This window comes from Vipera ursinii (genome assembly GCF_947247035.1).
Source record: "Vipera ursinii genome assembly, chromosome: 1".
NCBI classification, from domain to species: domain Eukaryota; kingdom Metazoa; phylum Chordata; class Lepidosauria; order Squamata; family Viperidae; genus Vipera; species Vipera ursinii.
Window position 1 is genome coordinate 237,376,556 of NC_139512.1, and position 18,771 is coordinate 237,395,326.

Below are 18,771 nucleotides of genomic sequence, written 5' to 3' on the forward strand. Positions count from 1 at the left end.
AAGCAGTTCCATTGGGATGTTTTTGATCACACACACCCCCAATAGCCCAGATTTGGCACCAAGCGACTACTACTAAGGAATTTCAAACCTTGCAAGACGTTATGATGTGCCTCAATTTGAATGGTGATTACGTCAAAAAGTAATGCAATGTTGTAGTTTTCTAATGTGTATAATAAAAGTTCTGTATCTGCAAGTGTCTATCATTGATAACTAAATGGAGGCTTATTTCCGAATTGCCCTCATACAAGAATCTTGCCAGACTCACTACAGAGCAACTAGATAAACACTCCAAGTTTTAGGGAGCATCTACTTTCTGCCACTTCTCCCCTGCAATGATTTCAGTCTAGCCAGTCTCTTAACTCCTTCCCGCACTTCAGTTGCAGATTCCACAGTTATTTCATCTTGACAACCTCCCCTCCAGCTTGCTAGATGATGCCTAGAAGAAGGAGGAGATGGTAAGGATAGTTACTAGCCCTTATGTGGCAGACCTAAAGTGTCCATTGCATTGAGAGGGTAGTGAAACCAGTAGCTGGTTTTAGGAAGGTTTTAGGTTCCCCAAGCAGGAAAGTACTGTTAAAGATTTTATCTTGGAGGGGCCATTATGTACATATCAAAGCAATTTCAGTTTTCTACTGAGTGCAAACTCATCTAAAAGTACCTGTCACCTAGGCTCAATCTATATGAAGTACACATATTCCTACTCCAGTTTTCCGCATTCAAAATGGAGAATTTTATTTAAATGGCAACCTAAGCATCATCCTATGCTATTTCCAAAATTATAGAAGTGGGATATCAGCCATATTTGCCTGATTCTTGGCAACTACCACTCCTGCTGCTGCTTCATATATACAGTAACTCCTTAGCATTCTTTAGGTGTATAGCCAAGAGTGCAATAGCATATTCCAGAGAGATGACAGCGGCTGTACTGTGAAGCTACCTATACTTAAAAAATGAGGACTGCCTTATCCTTTAATTACTTTTTAAAGTTTATGCTATAGCAATTAAAAAGAGAAGGAGCAGCAACAACACATCTCTTCCACAGGGATCTGTATCTTTCATTGTTCCAAACCATTGCAGAGAGAATGTAATGGCATCAAAAAACAGAGATGGAGAATATTTGATCAAAAATTCTGCAAAGGGGCGTTCCTACTAGTTGGAAAGGATGGCAAAAAAAAAATCCCTCAGAAAAAACAATTTATAAGAACTTTCAGCTCAGTTCTAAATAGTTAATTCTAACTAGTTTATTGCTTTGCCTTATCTGTTACACTCAGAACAATTCATAATAGAACATGGCAAAACACCACACAGCTGACTCATTAATACGGTAGATCAGAAGTTGTATTAATAGAAGGCACAAGGGATGCATGTTGCTATATTTCTAGCAATTTCCTCTTTCAGTCCTATTCCTTTTATGTCTGGTTTAGGAAGACTTTAATTTCCTACAGAAAAACATTTCTGGAAGGATCAGGGAACAACAAAGGGCTGAATAAAATGGAGACACTTTTTCCAAATTTAGGATCTCAGTGAATGGAAATACAGAATTTTTGAATGATAACGAAATGGTTAGTTCTTTGTCTGGTAGACAACAAATTATGCAAAATATAATTAACTTCTGAAGTGAAGCTATATGGCAGCAATAGTGAAAATATTCCTGCCTTTTGTAATTAGTTACTATATAGCAGACCTGATCACTCAGTAAAGCTGTTTTGCACATCTATTTATTTAGCTGTATTATCAAACACTTTATGTATTAAATTATATAAATTAAATATGGTCAGTTGTTGCTGCCTGCTTCCTGGAGATCACACCATTTCTATTTTCATATACGTTCCATCCCACTAATACCACTAATGCTACTGAATGCTTACTAATTAAAATAAGCACCTCAAATCTGTTCTACCCTAGTATTTATACTAAATACTTCTGTTATCTGAAGATTAACTGACTACCGCATGAAAACTATTGAAGGAGACTTGGGTTTTTTTTTGACCCTGCTGTCTTATGGCATTTTCTATCAACAGTGGACACAAAGACTGCCTTTTCTTACTCAATAATCTGCTTCAGTGACTGAAATGCACTTTATCTTGGGCTGGTTCTGAAGGTCATCAGTAGCTTCCACTAGTGCAAATACAGAATTCAACCTCTGGCAAGAGGAGGCTGAGAAGCACATAATCCCAGGCTTGGTTTGGCTGCTGTGCTTCTGTATTTGCTTCCAAGCCTAATTCAGAATGTGGAATTTGAACTTTCAAGGCCTGCATAATTCAGACAGAGCTGGTTCCCAGCAGCCAAACCAAGCCTGGGATTATGTGCTTCTCAGCCTCCTCTCGCCAAGAGGTTGAATTCTGTATTTGCACTAGAGGAAGCTTCTGATGACCTTCAGAACCAGCCCAAGATAAAGTGCATTTCAATCAATGAAGCAGGAGATTATCGAATAAGGCCGAAACCTTATCTGAAATGTTCACCAAATTTTAGTGTAAAAGGCACTCTTTGTGTCCACTGTTGATAGAAAATGTTTCCTTCCCCTCCCACTGAACTCCAAACAGAAAGCCAAGTTTGGTATTGGAGATATGCACCGTAGGGTCCATACTGCCTCTTTTGCAGACACACAAAAACATTGCAACTATATAGAATGCTAATAATGTTAACTAGCTGGGAAAAAAAGAGCAGTATGTGGAGAGTAAGAGATAAAAAAATGGCATGTCTCACAGCAAGTCAAGCAAACGTGACCATCTTGTTGACATATCTTTATTTCTAATTTGCTGCTCTTTTCTTTTTATTGCCTGCTAAAATAGGCTTCTTCATAAATTAATTATAAGTCAACCTAATGGAGGAGAACAACAAAGAGAAGGAACAGTATTCAGTAGCCAAAATCGCTTGGACTTATCTGAGAAGGTAGAGAACAAAGCTTGCCCTCAAAATAAGAAATCAGATACTTGCACCAAAACAGAGAGATGGAATGATTTAGGAAGAAAACCCAGGAAGGAAGCTTTTTATGTAGTGAGTTGCTTCGACAGGCAAGGAGCGACACAGCGTCATAGCATAGCTTTATTGCAACAGGAACAGATCTGCCCGAACCAGTACTTACAAAGCATCTGTAAGCCAGGGGACTATCCAATTACTTTGAGATGGTCAGAGTAACATTAATTAATGTTAAATAGTTTTCACTAAGCATTTGTAAATTACTGACCATCTTTAAACTGGAGTGTTTCAAAGTCCACAAATAATGATTTATCTTCTTGTAGGAGGATGGTAACCATCTGCTGGAGGTCTGTTATTTTCGGTACAAATGTAGGCATCTCCCTCTCTTCACCAAGAGTTCTCTTCTCGCTTTCAATTTTTTTGGTGTCTGTACCATCCGCAGGTAATTCTGAACCATCTCTTTCAAAATTGACAATATATTGTGCCACAGTGCTGCTTGTCCTGTGGTGTAGGAAGAAAGGAATATTGGTTTGTTGATGTTGAAGGAAGTGGGAACATGGTATATTATTGCAGGATTGATTTTACAGCTGGTGTGCTGAATTAAACTATCATCAACAAGTAATATATTCCAGCTAATTTCTGATTTAAATTTAATTGCAGAGCTTATGGAAACAGGCATAAATAAAATGCCATTGACTATCAATTCATTTTGTAATATAATAATTCATATCAGTTTACAAACATCAGCTTGACATTACTCAGATTGTCCAATGGAGTGGAGAGTTAAATAAAGTCACGGTCATGGGCAAAATCATGTGTTTGAAGATTTGAAACCTTTTATATGACATGGCCTCAGAAATAAAAAGAGGCAGGCTTTAATCACATGGTTGTGGCTGCCATCCTGATATTTTGGACCCCCACTCCACCCTTGGATGCCTTGACTATATTATTGAAAGACCTACTCTAACATATCAGTATTTCAGCAAGATGGAAGTGCATCTCATTTACGCAGAAATACAATTTAAAATGTATAAAATAAATAAAAATATTTTTTCAAGTTACACCTCTCCTGAGGCTTATGGGTCTTTGTGAAAACAAAAATAGCATTGGCGAAAATAAATTTCTCAAGAGATAGTGAAATATCCTCTCAGTCTCTGATTAATATAGCCATTCCTCAGATATCAAGAGCCATGGTGGTAGTGCAGATGTTAGAATGCAGTATTGCAGGCTAATTCTGCCGACTGCCAGCAGTTTGATTTTCACTGGCTCAGGGTTGATGTAGCCTTCCATCCTTCTGAGGTCGGTTAAATGAGAACCCAGATTGTTGGGGGCAATAGGCTGACATTGTAAACTGCTAAGTGAGTGCTGTAAAGCACTATGAAGTGTTATACACTGCAAATGCTATTGCTATTGGTATCATCCTTGTAAAGAAAAGACATTAGGATGGTAAACATTTATTATTATTATTTTTCTCTTAACTCCCTGAATCAGTTAAAGACATGCAATGAGCGTCAATTACTTGTAGCAAAATCTGATACTGTGTGTGTGTGTGTGCGTGTGTATGTATGTGTGATCTCACACATTGCTATTCTTTGAGCCATTTATTTATCTGATTTAACGATTTTTTTTTTACTTCATATTTCTCTTCTGATCAACCTTTAAATTGAACTGGTCTTCTGTTTTATGGAGTTTTATTCCCAAACTTCCCAGGCTTGTCAACGATCCAAGATGTTTGGCTTCCGAGATTGATGCTGGCGTGAGGTGGGCATCCAGAAGTGCTCACTTGAAACAATACTATCCCTTTAGAAGTGGAGTTTTCTCTTTTTAACCTCTCTCAACTGCACAAAGTGCTTATTTACCAGTTAAAAAGGACACAGATGCCATTAGGAATTCTGGATGCTCCAGAGCTCCAATGGTTTGGTATTTCAGTTCCAGCAATACACAGAAATTCTCCCTCATCCAACATCAGGAGGGAGGATTTTGTGTTGCTGAACTAAGCATAGCACTAATGAGCGGGGAACACTAATGAAATAAACCCTTGGGAGCAGAACAGTAAAATGTAAATGACCACAGTTCTGTCCTATTTGTGCCAGCAATTCATGAGTAGAAAGAAGCAAGGGACAGATCGGTAGGACGTGAGACTTGTTCTCTATTGGGATTTATATTAGAGCCACTTCAATGTCGTGATAAAGGCGCTGTGAGTTCCAGTCCCGCCTTAGGCACGAAAACCAGCTGGGTGACTTTGGGCCTGTCAGTTTTCTCAGCCCCACTCAACTCACAGGGTTGCTGTTGCGGAGAAAATAGGAGGAGGAAGGAGTATTAGGTATGTTCGCTGCCTTGACTTATTTATAAAAATAATAAACGCATGATACGAAACAAATAGACAAATAAAGGGAAGTCTCAGTAATAATAAATAATAAATTATTTAATCCTCATTACATAATAAGAAATAAATATTTCTTTTTATTCTTAGAAATATCCAGCCTATGAAAACTGGGCACGATACTATATAAATTTCCAAAAGACTCTTTATTTTAAGAATTAGGGATTTCCACATCTATTTTAGTAATAGAGATTTTATTTTTCTGGGCTCCAAGATCACCGCAGATGGGGACTGCAGCCAAGAAATTAAAAGACGCTTGCTCCTGGGGAGGAAAGCCATGGCAAATCTAGACAGCACACTAAAAAGCAGAGACATCACCCTGCCAACAAAAGTGCGTATAGTCAAGGCTATGGTCTTCCCAGTTGCAATGTATGGCAGTGAAAGCTGGACCATAAGAAAGGCTGAGCGCCAAAGAATTGAGGCCTTTGAACTATGGTGCTGGAGAAGACTCCTGCGAGTCCCTTGGACTGCAAGGCGATCAAACCGGTCAGTCCTAGAGGAGATCAATCCTGACTGCTCTTTAGAATGCCAGATCCTGAAGCTAAAACTCAAATACTTTGGCCACCTAATGAGAAGGAAGGACTCAGTGGAGAAGAGCCTCATGCTGGGAAAGGTCGAGGGCAAGAGAAGAAGGTGACGACAGAGAATGAGGTGGCTGGATGGAGTCACAGAAGCAGTAGGCGTGAGCCTAAATGGACTCCAGAAGATGGTAGAGGACAGGAAGACCTAGAGGAACGTTGTCCATGGGATCGCGATGGGTTGGACACGACTTCGCAACTAACAACAACAACATTTTAGTAATGTATTATCAGTGTCCTCGTGCCATGCTCCAGTGGAATGACCATTCTATACATGCAATTATTTTAATACAAATTACATTCTTCTAAAACAGCAAAGAAAAAAATAGTAGTTTTGAACGATTAAAAAAAAAAGACCTCTGCAGTGGCAAATCATGGAAGGGAAAAGGAAACACTGGAAAGTGGCATATATTTTGCTTTCCATTGCAAAAATACTTGAAACCCTGAAGCACAAAGACTTCAAAAAAGCTTTCAGGTTTGACTGAAAATTCAGTAGTACCTGAGTAGGCCCCACGAGATCTAAAAACATCTACACCTTGGACAGTTTCATTCTGTGAGTCAAATGAGAACGGACCTATTTCAAAGTTTTATAAAAGGAGCTCAGGAAGCAGTTTTCTTTTTTACACAGTGTTTTCCCAAGGAGACATATAAATGTATTTATTTTGTTCTTGTTCTGGAAAGAACGTGAAGGTTATGATTTCTGAGTGATGGCTACCTCAGGAGGAAAGGAAACAATTTGGGTTGTTTGAGTAGGTTTCAATAAATACGAGCAAAGTCACAGGCTTGGCATTCCCCCGCCCCCCCATCTCTCTACTTTTTCTCTAGCCTGAAGGAAAAAAAAGATTGGGACCTGATCTTGCTTTACATGTGGAGTTTAAAGGTTTTTTGTTTTTGTTTTAACTGCCATCGATTGCTGAACAAACCAGCAACAAATCATATAATATTAAGCCTTGGTCTAGCAAGGCTTTTGTCTAGCAAAGCCTTTAGTAAACTATCCTCAAGCTGGCTGCTCTCCAGCTGCGTGACCTTCAATTCTCAACAGTCTCAGCGTTCATAGAGCTAATGGGAGAATTTTGAAGTCCAAATTCCTAGAGAGGATAGCTCTGAGGATCCATGGCTCCTGAAATACGTGCAACAATAAGTCAAGCATTAGGGGAAAAGCAAAGTACTTGCTGGTTAAGGCCTGTTGCCAATTACATAGGAATGTGGAAATATGGAAACCCAACTTTCTGCTTTCTTTCACAGATCTTTATCCATATTATGTACTAACTAGGTCTTGGGAGATAGCCATGACTTTTGCTATCTACCCGATTTTATTTTGCCCAGACTGTACAATGTCATATCAAGAAAATATTTTCTTCTTTTATTTGAAAGAAAACACAGCGATTTATTTAACATTACTGCTATAACTAATTATATATCACCTATTAAAAAAATCTGCAGGAAAGTTACCCATCTTTTTCCTTCTTCTGTCTTCAGTTCAGCATATGACAGGATAGATGGAAACATTTAAAAAGAAAAAGGACAAAAAAAAAGTCAGACCATTAAACTGATTGCAGGCATATACCTCTTATTTATGCTATGTTCTGCATTTTTCACACTGAAATGATGTAGGAGGAGAGGAAACACCTGGTTGTTACCATTGCAGTTGTTTAATTCACTACCATTACTTTTTCCATTCTGATAGCAAAAGGTTGTAACTTCTTCACATTCTCCCCCCCCACAATTCTTTCTCCCTCGAGTCATCATTTACACAACATTTTCCGATGTCTTCCAGAAAACCTTTCTTTCTGCTAACAAAGGATATGTGTAAAAGGCAGGAGTCTTTGGGGTAGGTTGTCAAAAAAATCAAGATGATGGGTGTGATTGTGCAATATGTGTTGCACATGCAAGGCGTGTGAAAAGGTTAGGGCTTTGAAGGTGCTGTCAGAGCCGTCCTTTTGAATTTAGTAAGAAGGTACCAAAAGAAAGACCTCCCCCCTTTTTTCTTTAGCTATCAGCATTCTAGGACTCAGTTTCTAACAATTATAGGAGACATGTAACCTTAATACAGCAATTCTTAATTTACAGTTTCCTTATGCAGGTCATCCTCGTCTTATGACCACAATAGAGCCCAAAATTATTTTGCTAAGCGAGACATTTGTTAAGTCAATTTTTATGACCTTTCCTGCCACAGTGGTTTAGTGAATCACTGCACTTAGTGACATGGTTGTTAAGTGAATCTGGCTTCCCCATTGACTGCTTATCAGGAGGTTGCAAAAGGTGATTATATGACACCGGGACACTGCAACCATCATAAATATGAGTCAGTTGCCAAGCATCTGAATTTTTGTCACGTGACCATGGCAATGTCCAGTGGTTGTAAGTGTAAAAAATGGTCATAACTCATTTTCAGTGCTGTTGTAAGTTTGAATGGTCACTAAATGAACGGTTGTAAGTTGAGGACTGCCTGCATTCATGTATTAATTTTCCGAGAGAGGCAATTAAGGTTTATTTTCACCTAGAATTAGAACACTAGGCAGAAACAATATACTAAGATGTCTTTATCCTCTTCTGCCTGCTATTTCTATTGGCAGTGTCCTGCAAACGCTCAGGTACTCAATTGTGAGTTAAAGTATAATCAGAATGTCGGTACAGAATAAAACACTAAATATCAGTACCTCTATTGTTTCCCAAGTGACAAAGAAAAGAAGTGGCTTTCTCATGTTTCTCCTCTCTCAGATTCTGCTTCAGGGCAAAGAATGCGAATATCTAGTTTACTGCATTCTTGAAAACCAGCTTTTAAAATTGAAATTATTTTGTTAATTTGTTTCTTTACTAGATAATCTAGATTATGCTACTGATGCTTTCTTGAATTTCATGTATGCTATGTTTTCTTTCTGTTTTGAAAGTTTAACATTCAAAATAAAATTATAGTACTAACTTGTTTAGCTTGATATTTTTGAGGGCTGATGGGCAGAAATGCAGTTTTGTAGAATAGAATAGAATAGAATAGAATAGAATAGAATAGAATAGAATAGAATAGAATAGAATAGAATAGAATAGAATAGAATAGAATAGAATTCTTTATTGACTAAGTGTCATTGGACACACAAAGAATTTGACTCCAGTGCATAAGCTCTCATGCAAACAACAAACTGATACGTCATAGGTTAGTGGTGGCGAACCTATGGCACACGTGCCATAGGCGGCACTCAGAACCCTCTCTGTGGGCATGTGTGCCATTGCCCCAGCCCTGCCTCCCCCCCATGGCTCCCTCCTCACCAGCAGCCCTCCCTGGAGGAGAGTCGCCCCCGAACATGGCCTGTGTGGAGCAGCGCAGCCAAGGACATGGCAGCCAGGCAGTGGGGACAAGACTCTGCCCTCATACCCCGTCACAAGCAGATGATGCTGCAGGGCGTTGGCAGAGGGTGTGGCCACTGCAGGGCTGCCTGGGTGCTGTGCTGCAGTGGGCCATGGAGGCAGTGGGTGGCCCTGTGGACTGGAGGGCAGGGGCATAGTGGGGGGTTGGGGGCAGCTGGTGGGGCGGTGCAGTTTTTGAACACTCGGTCTCTAAAAGGTTTGCCATCACTGTCATAGGTCATAAATCATAAGATACAACAGTTGATAAATCATAATATACCAATAGGAGAAGATAGTAGGAAAGATGGGATGAGAGAAAGATGAAAAGATGAGAAGGATAGAATCACAATGAATTATATTCTAATTCTGATCTTCCCAGTACTGAGGTATTTTCATTAATATTTTCCTTGAGTATATTTATTTTTTTGTGTGTAATTTTCAACATTTTAAAAAGAAAAAAGGAAAGAAAGGGGGAAAATAATCTAAGGAAACTAGTAATAAAAAATCCCAAATAAAACAACGCAATTATTAAAATGCTTATTTTAAAGGTTAGGGGTCCTTTGTTAAATGGCTCCTCTAAATGAAACACTCCCTGCAATAACATTGTACAAAGATCTTATCCACAAGGCAAGTCACTGCCAGATAAAACAGCACTATGTTAAATAATATTCCAATTCTAGTTAATACACACAACTTTGATTAGTCAAAACCTACAAACTCTAATCTCTTTGCCTGAGAGAAAGTTTCATTGAATATAACAGGACTCACTTCAGAATCGTACAAGGGAAATTTTGTAAAGGGCCTTATTGTGGAAGCAACCACTGAGAAATCTTGGAGCCTTAGACACCTGACTTTGTAACTTTTCCCTTCTATTCTGCCTTATTTTCATATCTGAATTCTTGGACTGTTTCTCAGATGTTTTGTATAGAGTAAAAAATACAGGGCTATAAAGGCAGGTTAGAAAGCAGAACAATAGATCCATGAGGAAAATAATTTGACCCATGTCCCATGACATATTAACATTACTACTCTGACAGGTAAAATAATTTGACCCATGCCCTGTGGCATATTAACATTACTACTCTGACATATAAAATAGGGTCGACATTTGAATTCCTATTAACAGATACAAATTGATTATGGAGGAAGGGAACAGGGGGAACTGTCCTCCTTCCTCCTCCAACTCCAGCACAGTCAGTGAGCTGTAATGAACCTGATAATGGTTATACCTTTGTAATGGTGAGGAACTGGGTTTCGGATAATTAGCATAACTGAGAGAACAGTAGAGATGTGCCAAAACCTATCATGGATAAAGTGACCAGGATTTCTTTTTAACAGAATCTTAAGAAGCTTATCATTCTCACACTATAGAAATGTAATGAATACTAATGAAGACATCTTTAAGCATTTATTAAATTAGTTAAAGATTTGAGTAAGCATTACAATAATCAAAGACTTCACTGGCTCATGTCACTGTGACATTATTGGGCTAATATTCACATTAGTTCACTAATCTTTATACTGACTTAGGATGTTGGTTTTATTTTATCCAGAATTTAGGGTCATTGTTCTTTCCATTTTTTTAACCACGTCTTATTTGAGTTTGGGAAAAAGTGCTAAATAACAACATGCCAGAACAGAAATAAATAAAAAGAAGGAGATAAAGAGCTTTCCTTTCTCAAATTTAGAAAGGAAATAATCTTCTGGCATTTGTTTAAGATTATTTTATATCTCCTAAACAGAACATTGTGTGTATGTGTGCATGCATGGGTGCATGTTTTGAAATCAAAAGCATACAAATATAGATCTCAGAAACATTAACAAATTGCTTATCTCTCCCTCAGAGATTGGGAAAAGGGGGAGAAATTGGAGCAAGGAACATCCAGCTAAAAGTGACACCACTTATTACCTTCAGTGGAATGCAAAAATCAGCAGGGAGCCTAATACATTATATCCAAATTGCAGCCAACAAGATGAAATTAATGTCTTGAACTGTGATTGGATGAGGCATGGAATTCATGTCTAGCTACAGTAATTACCATTTTTCTTCCAGATTTATTTTTAACCACTCTCAATTTGATGTAGAGTCATTGTTGGACAAAGAGAAAAACCAAGAAATATTAATATTTGTTGTTTATTTAGAAGGAAGGAATAACTTATCGAGTTGTGTCAGCACATTGCATAGAGTAGAGGTCCCCAACCTTTTGGGCACCAGGGACCGGTTACGTGGAGAGAGGTTTTTCCACGGACTGGAGGGAGTGTGGTTTTGTGTGCTGCCTGCATCCTGCAGATGGGGTTTTGCTTGTTTGTGCAGCCCGGTTGCTGGCATGCTGCAGCCTGGTACTGGTCCACGGACCAGGGGTTGGGGATCCCTGGCCTAGACCTACATTCTGTCTAAGTGGCAGAATGTAGGCAGATCTATTCTGGCTTGTAGGAAAGTCTCTAATTCAGAAATCCTAATTTACATAGAATAGTGTGAACATGCCTGGCAGAAAACAGCTTTGGATGCAGTTGTGGTAAATGGGTCAAAATATGCTTAAATAATATACTACCCTTACTGTTAGCATCCACATCTTCTAACTACATGAATGTGAGAAAGAAAGTTTACTCTTTATTGAATCAAAGAAAGGATATGATAAATAAATAGATTTGTATTTTGGAATGTTTTCTGCAAACATGTTATTATATTAAAGTAGGAATTGTACATGTCAGGAGAAACGTAAAATAAACTTATGTGGGAATGGGACACTTAAGAAGTGTGTGTGTTAACCCAAAAGACACAAAGTAAAGAATGAATGGATAATGCAGGAATTGGTCAAACAGGAATGATAAGGATGGAAGAGGTGTACTGAAGTGGTTTGACTATACAGAAACAAAGACCAAGAAACAAATGGGATGCTTTGCATCCAAACAGCAAAGCAAATATATGATGGAAGAGTGACTGGACTGCGAAAGAATAGAAAATGGAGAACGTTGTTGAGGGAAATTAATGAAAAGAAGTGAGAAGTTTAAAAACCAAAGGGAAATATGAAATGTGTGTGCGTGTACAGGGTAGAAGCAAAAATGTTTAGCAAGAATATAAGGTATCGAGACATATAATGAATGAATTTAGTGTAATAGATTTAACTATATTTCATTTCATTTTTCATCCTCATGTTTTTAGTAGCTATCATTACTTTGACGGTGACTTTGTTAGTAGCTTACTGTTTCTTACTCTTTTTCTTTGCTCTGCATAATATTGCTTACTCTGAGACGGAAAATGTGTGATGAGCATTGGTGCCAATCTCAAGATGATGTTTATAGTTGTGTGGTTCCTGCAAAAATTAATTAAGGAGATCCTAGCTGAAACCCCATTCTTCCTATAATGGCAAGAGGCAGTTAAGACGTCAACCATGGTAGATCCATCAGTAACTTTTGAACATCAGTGACCGCCAATGAACATTACATGTTAGCATCAGCCTGATAACCTAGAAAAGTGTTGAGGAAAGGTTAATTTAGGGAAAGTTGTTGTGGTGGCATGTTATTTTTCCAGGTCATTATCCTCTGCTGCTCACTTCACTTCACACTTTCTCTGCACTGGAATCACACATTTTTCATTTAAATTATACATTACTTTAAAAGGCATTGCTACTAGTTCTTTTTTCTAAAGTATTTCTAGCCTGTCTTTTAAACAGTATCACTTTCCCCCCAGTCAATCATAGCTATTCATCCCTTAGAAATTAAGAATTATATTCATAGATATTTGGGGATTGAAGATAAACTTGCTAACTTCACTTTCAAAATTACTGACTTCAAACTACTTGCTGCATAGCATCCTACAAGTATTAATGGAAGCCGATGAAGAAAGTTTTATTAATAACAATTTATATAACCAATTCTACAATGGTGAAGAAAAGCATACAGACTTTTAAATTAAATTGCAGTTGTATCATCTTTTGAACCAGCTTGTGGTCCTAGAACCTTATCAATTTCTTCAGTCAAAAAGACTGAAAATCTGCAAAGTCATAATTTAGAAATATTTTCAATTAAACTACTATGACTACCAATAATAATATTGTAATGTATTGGGCTTGCTTGTTAACACCACGTGGTAATGGCTGGTAGGCTGCTGAAGCAGGAAGCTAGCTAACGGCTCCCAGCATCTCAGACAACCCGTCTCCAGCACTGCCATTGGTTGCCCCTAGGCGGCAATAGGTTGCTTCAAACCTATTGGCTGCCGCCTAGGGGCCAGGGTATAAATTGCTGCATCTGTAGCCCTGTTCTCTAGTTTATATCCTGCAAGCAATAAACCATGATCTTTGCTGAACTCACTCGCCTCGTCTTCATTCCTGCGCAATGAACCCAGTACACAACACTGGCGATGAAGGTGGGATCCTGCTTCTCCGTTGAAGCTGAAAGTCACTAGGGGAGAGGCAGTGCACACCTGGCGGGAAAAGCAAATTCCCCCCCCAGGTCAGCTAGCTAAGCCACGCTAGCGACCATGTGCTCAGAGGACCAGTCCCTGGGCAACGGAGATTCAAAGAGGCTGAGATTCGAAGACACAGGATTCGAAGACGCTGAGATCCAGCCGCGAAGACCAGCAGAATGCCCAAGGTTGGAAGGCCATGAGAATTTGACATCAAGCCCTCGTACCTGTCCCAGGTTGAGAACTACCTTCGGGCAAACCAGGTTGCAGAGGACAGACTGAAGGCTGCCACACTGCTCTGTGTGTGCGGCCCAGCGACATTCGATCTGGCCGAAAACCTGTTTGCACCCATGCTGTTGGAATCCGTCTCCTACGCCGAACTAAAAAAGAAGCTCGGAGAACATTTCCAACCCAAGATGTCGGTGATTGCATGGCGCTATGCCTTCAAACAACGAATACAGCAGCCGGGAGAGACCACATCTGAGTACATTGTGGCCTTGAGGCAGGCCGCAAGCCTGTGTCGATTTTCAGACGTTGAAGAGCGACTTCGAGACCGGCTTTCTGCGGCCTCCACAACCAAAAGCTACAGCAGAAACTTTTTGCCAGAGAGGTCCTGTCGTTCGCAGATGCCCAGAACGAAGTCATGGTGGATGAAGCTGCTGGTGGAGCTGTTCAAATGATCTGGACCACCAAAATGACGCAACACAAAGAAGCCATCCACCACGAGGACACAGAACTCACTGAGGACTCAGAAGAAGACACCAAAGTTGACAAGTTGCACAGACAACCTGACCAACAGCTCCACAGCAGCAAGTAGCAAGAGACTACTTACAAGGCAGATCTCTTGCCTAGATGTCGAGGTTGTGGTGGCCACCACCAACGCTCAGACTGCAGGTTCCAGACAGCCACGTGCCGGGCCTGTGGAAAAGCCGGCCACATCGCATCAGTTTGCAGAGGTTGCCAGAGGGACCGGCCATCAAATCGGCAGTTGGAAGATCCAACCAGGAGAGGTACCGGGGCCCTGAGGCCATTCAACATGAGGTTTTGCTCAAGCCGTAGAAGTGTCTGCCGTACCAGGGCCTGACGCCCCCTTAAACCCAAGTATAGACTTCAGGTGGAGCTGCAAGGGGTCCCCTGTAAGATGGAGCTGGACACAGGCTCCGTGTTTCCATTATTTCTCTGGACACATTTAATTTTGTGTGCAGTCGCAGTAGAAGATGGGCCAAGCTGAGGCCCTCTGACATACTTTTAACAGATTTTCAGAACGCAAAAGTCGCAGTCAAGGGTGAAGCCACCTTGGCCATTAAATTTAAGGGGTTTTCAGGGCTCCTGGATGTTGTTGTCGTAGGGGGGCAGAGAACGAGCCTAATTGGGATCAATTGGTTTGATGCACTAGGCATCCAAGTAACCAGTATCAACTGGACACAAGTTGCAAGTCTAGCATCATTTTGCGAGGACTTCGCAGATATATTTGATTCAGCCCTAGGAACTTACACAGGCCCGCCAATAGCATTCAAACTAGACCCAAACGTGGTTCCCATCAGGATAAAGCCTTGCAGGGTCCCCTTTGCCCTCAAGCACAAAATAGACACGGAACTAAACAAGCTTGTGGAACAGGGCATTTTGCAACCAGTAGATGGTGGGGATTGGGAAACTCCTATTGTAACACCACTTAAAGCCAACGGGGAAGTCAGAATATGCGCAGATTATAAATACGCAATTAACTGGGCCCTTAAACAGCACGCATACCCACTCCCCATGGTGAGCCACATCCTGGCATCTTTGCAGGGTGGCACCACTTTTGCAAAATTAGATTTGGCACAGGCCTATCAGCAATGACCTGTTGATGAGGCCACAACCGCAGCACAGACAATTGTGACCCACAGGGGGCTTTCAGAGTAAAGCGCTTGCAATTTGGAGTCAGTGTAGCCCCGGGCATTTTTCAGGGAATCATGGAACGCACACTCAAAGACATTCCAGGGGTTTGCCCCTATTTTGACGACGTGTTTATTGCCAGAGAATCCACAGAGGTGCTAGCAAGGAGGCTCAGAGCTGTTCTGCAGAGGCTGCGTGAAGCAGGCCTCAAACTAAAAAAGAGCGAATGCAGTATTGGGGTTCCCTCAACTGAATTTTTGGGGTTTCACATTGATGCTAATGGCATCCACCCAGCTGAGTCCAAAGTGAAGGCCATTCAGATGGCACCTAGCCCTAAAACAAAAGGAGAGCTGCAAGCATTCTTGGGCCTCCTCAACTTCTACCACACGTTCCTTCCTAACAAGGCCGCAGTGGCAGAGCCGCTTCACAGGCTCTTAGATGAAAAAGCTTCTTGGAAGTGGACCAGCATTTACGAAAAAAGTTTTCAGGACCTGAAGTCACTTCTGTTGGTCAGTTCCACTATCACTCATTTCAGAGATTCTAAACCAGTCTGCTTAGCATGTGACGCATCCCCATACGGGGTGGGTGCAGTCTTGAGACACTTAGAGAAAGAGAGAACCCAAGTTCCCATTGCATTTTATTCGAGGACACTGTCCTCTGCTGAGTGTAACTATGCTCAAATTAACAAAGAGGCATTGGCCATGGTAGCTGGAGTTAAAAAATTCCATGACTACTTATATGGCAGGGACTTCACAGTCTTCACAGACCACAAACTGCTACTGGGGTTATTCACCACAGACAAACAGACACCTCATATATTATTATTATTATTTATTATTATTAATTTTATTTGTATACCGCCCTTCTCCCGAAGGACGCAGGGTGGTGAACAGGGCAGTACATGTTAAAAGGCAAAATACAAAAATTAAAAAAGATTAAACAAAATGCCCACAACTCTTACAATAAGTTAAAACACATTAAAAAAGTAGGTTAAAACACATTAATAAAACCCAACCCCATCCCATCAGGCCAGGCCAGCTTGTTCGAAGAGGTAAGTTTTTAGATCGCGCCGGAAGGAGTGGAGGTCAGGCGCCATCCGGAGCACAACTGGAAGATGGTTCCATAAATCCGGCGCGCCCACAGAGAACACCCTCCCCCTGGGGGCCACCAGTCGGCATTCTTTGACCGGTGGCACCCTGAGGAGGCCCTCTCTGTGGGAGCGTACTGGGCGGAGGGAAGTTGACGCCGGCCGCAGGTGCTCCCCAAAGTATTCCGGACCCATGCCATGTAGGGCTTTGTAGGTCATTACCAACACCTTGAATCTCACCCGGAAGACAACTGGAAGCCAATGCAGCTCATGGAGCAGAGGTGTAACATGGGAGTGTCGGGAAACTCCCAACACAACTCTCGCGGCTGCATTCTGTACCAGTTGGAGCCTCCAAGGGCAGCCCCCATGTAGAGAGCGTTGCAGTAGTCCAAACGAGAGGTCACAAGCATGTGAGTGACCGTACGTAAGGCATCCCGGTCTAAATAGGGCCACAACTGGCGCACCAGGCGGACCTGGGCGAAGGCCCCCCTAGTCACAGCTACTATATGGTCTTCTAAAGAAAACTGTGAGTCTAGGAGGACTCTCAAGTTGTGAGCCCTATCTATGGGGGGTAATAACTCACCCCCATAGAAAGAGATGGGATATCCTGAATATCCCGAGATGCCGGTACGCACAGCCACTCAGTCTTGTCAGGGTTGAGTCAAAGCCTGTTCCTCCCCATCCAGACCCGAACCGCCTCCAGGCAGTGGGACATCACGTCGAGGGCATCACTGGGGTTGTTTGGGGTCGAAATGAAAAGCTGGGTATCATCAGCATACTGATGATACCCAACTCCAAAACCACGAATGATCTCACCCAGCGGTTTCATATAGATGTTGAACAGGAGAGGCGAGAGGACCGACCCCTGAGGGACTCCACAAGCGAGAGGTCTCGCGGTCGACCTCTGCCCCCTGCCAACACCGACTGAGAACGTCCCAGGAGATAGGAGGAGAACCACTGAAGAACCGTGCCTCCCACTCCCAATCCCCTGAGATGCCGCAGCAAGATACCATGGTCGATGGTATCGAAAGCCGCTGAGAGGTCTAATAGGACTAGGACAGAGGAATATCCCCTGTCCCGAGCCCTCCAGAGATCATTCACCAGAGCGACCAATGCCGTCTCCGTGCTGTACCCGGGCCTGAAGCCCGATTGGTACGGGTCTAGATAATCCGCTTCATCCACAACCAGAGGGAACTGATGCGCCACCATACTCTCAACAACCTTCGCAAGAAAGCGAAGGTTGGAGACCGGACGAAAGTTATTTAACACAGCCTCGTCCAAGGCAGGCTTCTTGAGGAGAGGTCTCATTACCGCCTCCTTCAAGGTGGCGGGGAAACTACCCTCACTCAAAGAGGCAGATATAACCGCCTGGAACCAGCCTTGTGTCCCTTCCCGGGCTGCATAAGCCAGCCAGGAAGGACACGGGTCCAATAAACATGTGGTGGAGCTCAGCCTCCCCATAATCCTGTCCACTTCCTCCAGAGTCACAGGATCGAACTCCTCCCAGATAACATTGACAAGACCACCCGTGTCCTGATCGTCAGACTCTGCCCAGTCGGAGTCCAAACCGGTCCGAATCTGAGCGATTTTGTCCAACAGATGTTGACTAAACTCCTCAGCACGCCCCTGCAAGGGTTCCTCACTCACCTCCTGATTAAGGAGGGAGCGGGTCACCCTAAACAGGGCGGCCGGGCGATTATCTGCGGACGCAATAAGGGTAGCGAAGTAATTAGACCTCGCCACCCTTATCGCTGTGAGATAAGACCTAATATGGGTTCTTAGTTCCAATCTGTCGGATTCAGATCGGCTGGACCTCCAACCGCTCTCTAGGCCCCGTCTCCAATGCTTTATCTCCCGGAGCTCCGCAGAGAACCATGGAGCCCACTGGGATCTGCGCCAGGTCAGGGGCCGCAAGGGTACAACTCGGTCAAGTGCCTCCATAGCCGTCCTTTCCCAGGCTTCCACTAAGGCATCTGCCGAGCTGTGAGCAGAGGAGGCAGGTGGGGACCCCAGCGCTGCCTGGAACCTCTCAGGGTCCATTAAGCGCCTGGGGCGGAACCATCTAGTTGGCTCAACACACCCACGGTGGGGAGTGGCAAAACGGAAGACCAGCCACAGGAGATGATGATCGGTCCATGACAGGGGCATAACAATTGGGGAGCCCCCACCAAGATCTTCTAAC

General features: G+C 42.1%; 1 protein-coding gene across 1 annotated transcript in view; it reads right to left on the reverse strand.

The window, feature by feature from the left end:
* IMPG1 (interphotoreceptor matrix proteoglycan 1) overlaps nt 1-18,771 on the reverse strand; it is a gene marked incomplete at both ends in the record, with an annotated part of 96,390 nt that overhangs the window by 24,954 nt on the left and 52,665 nt on the right. Inside the window, 2 exons of the mRNA XM_083372897.1 lie at nt 3,188-3,420; nt 7,333-7,353. Coding sequence (XP_083229023.1) covers nt 3,188-3,420; nt 7,333-7,353 — 254 coding nt within the window. The remainder of the gene's footprint in view (nt 1-3,187; nt 3,421-7,332; nt 7,354-18,771) is intronic.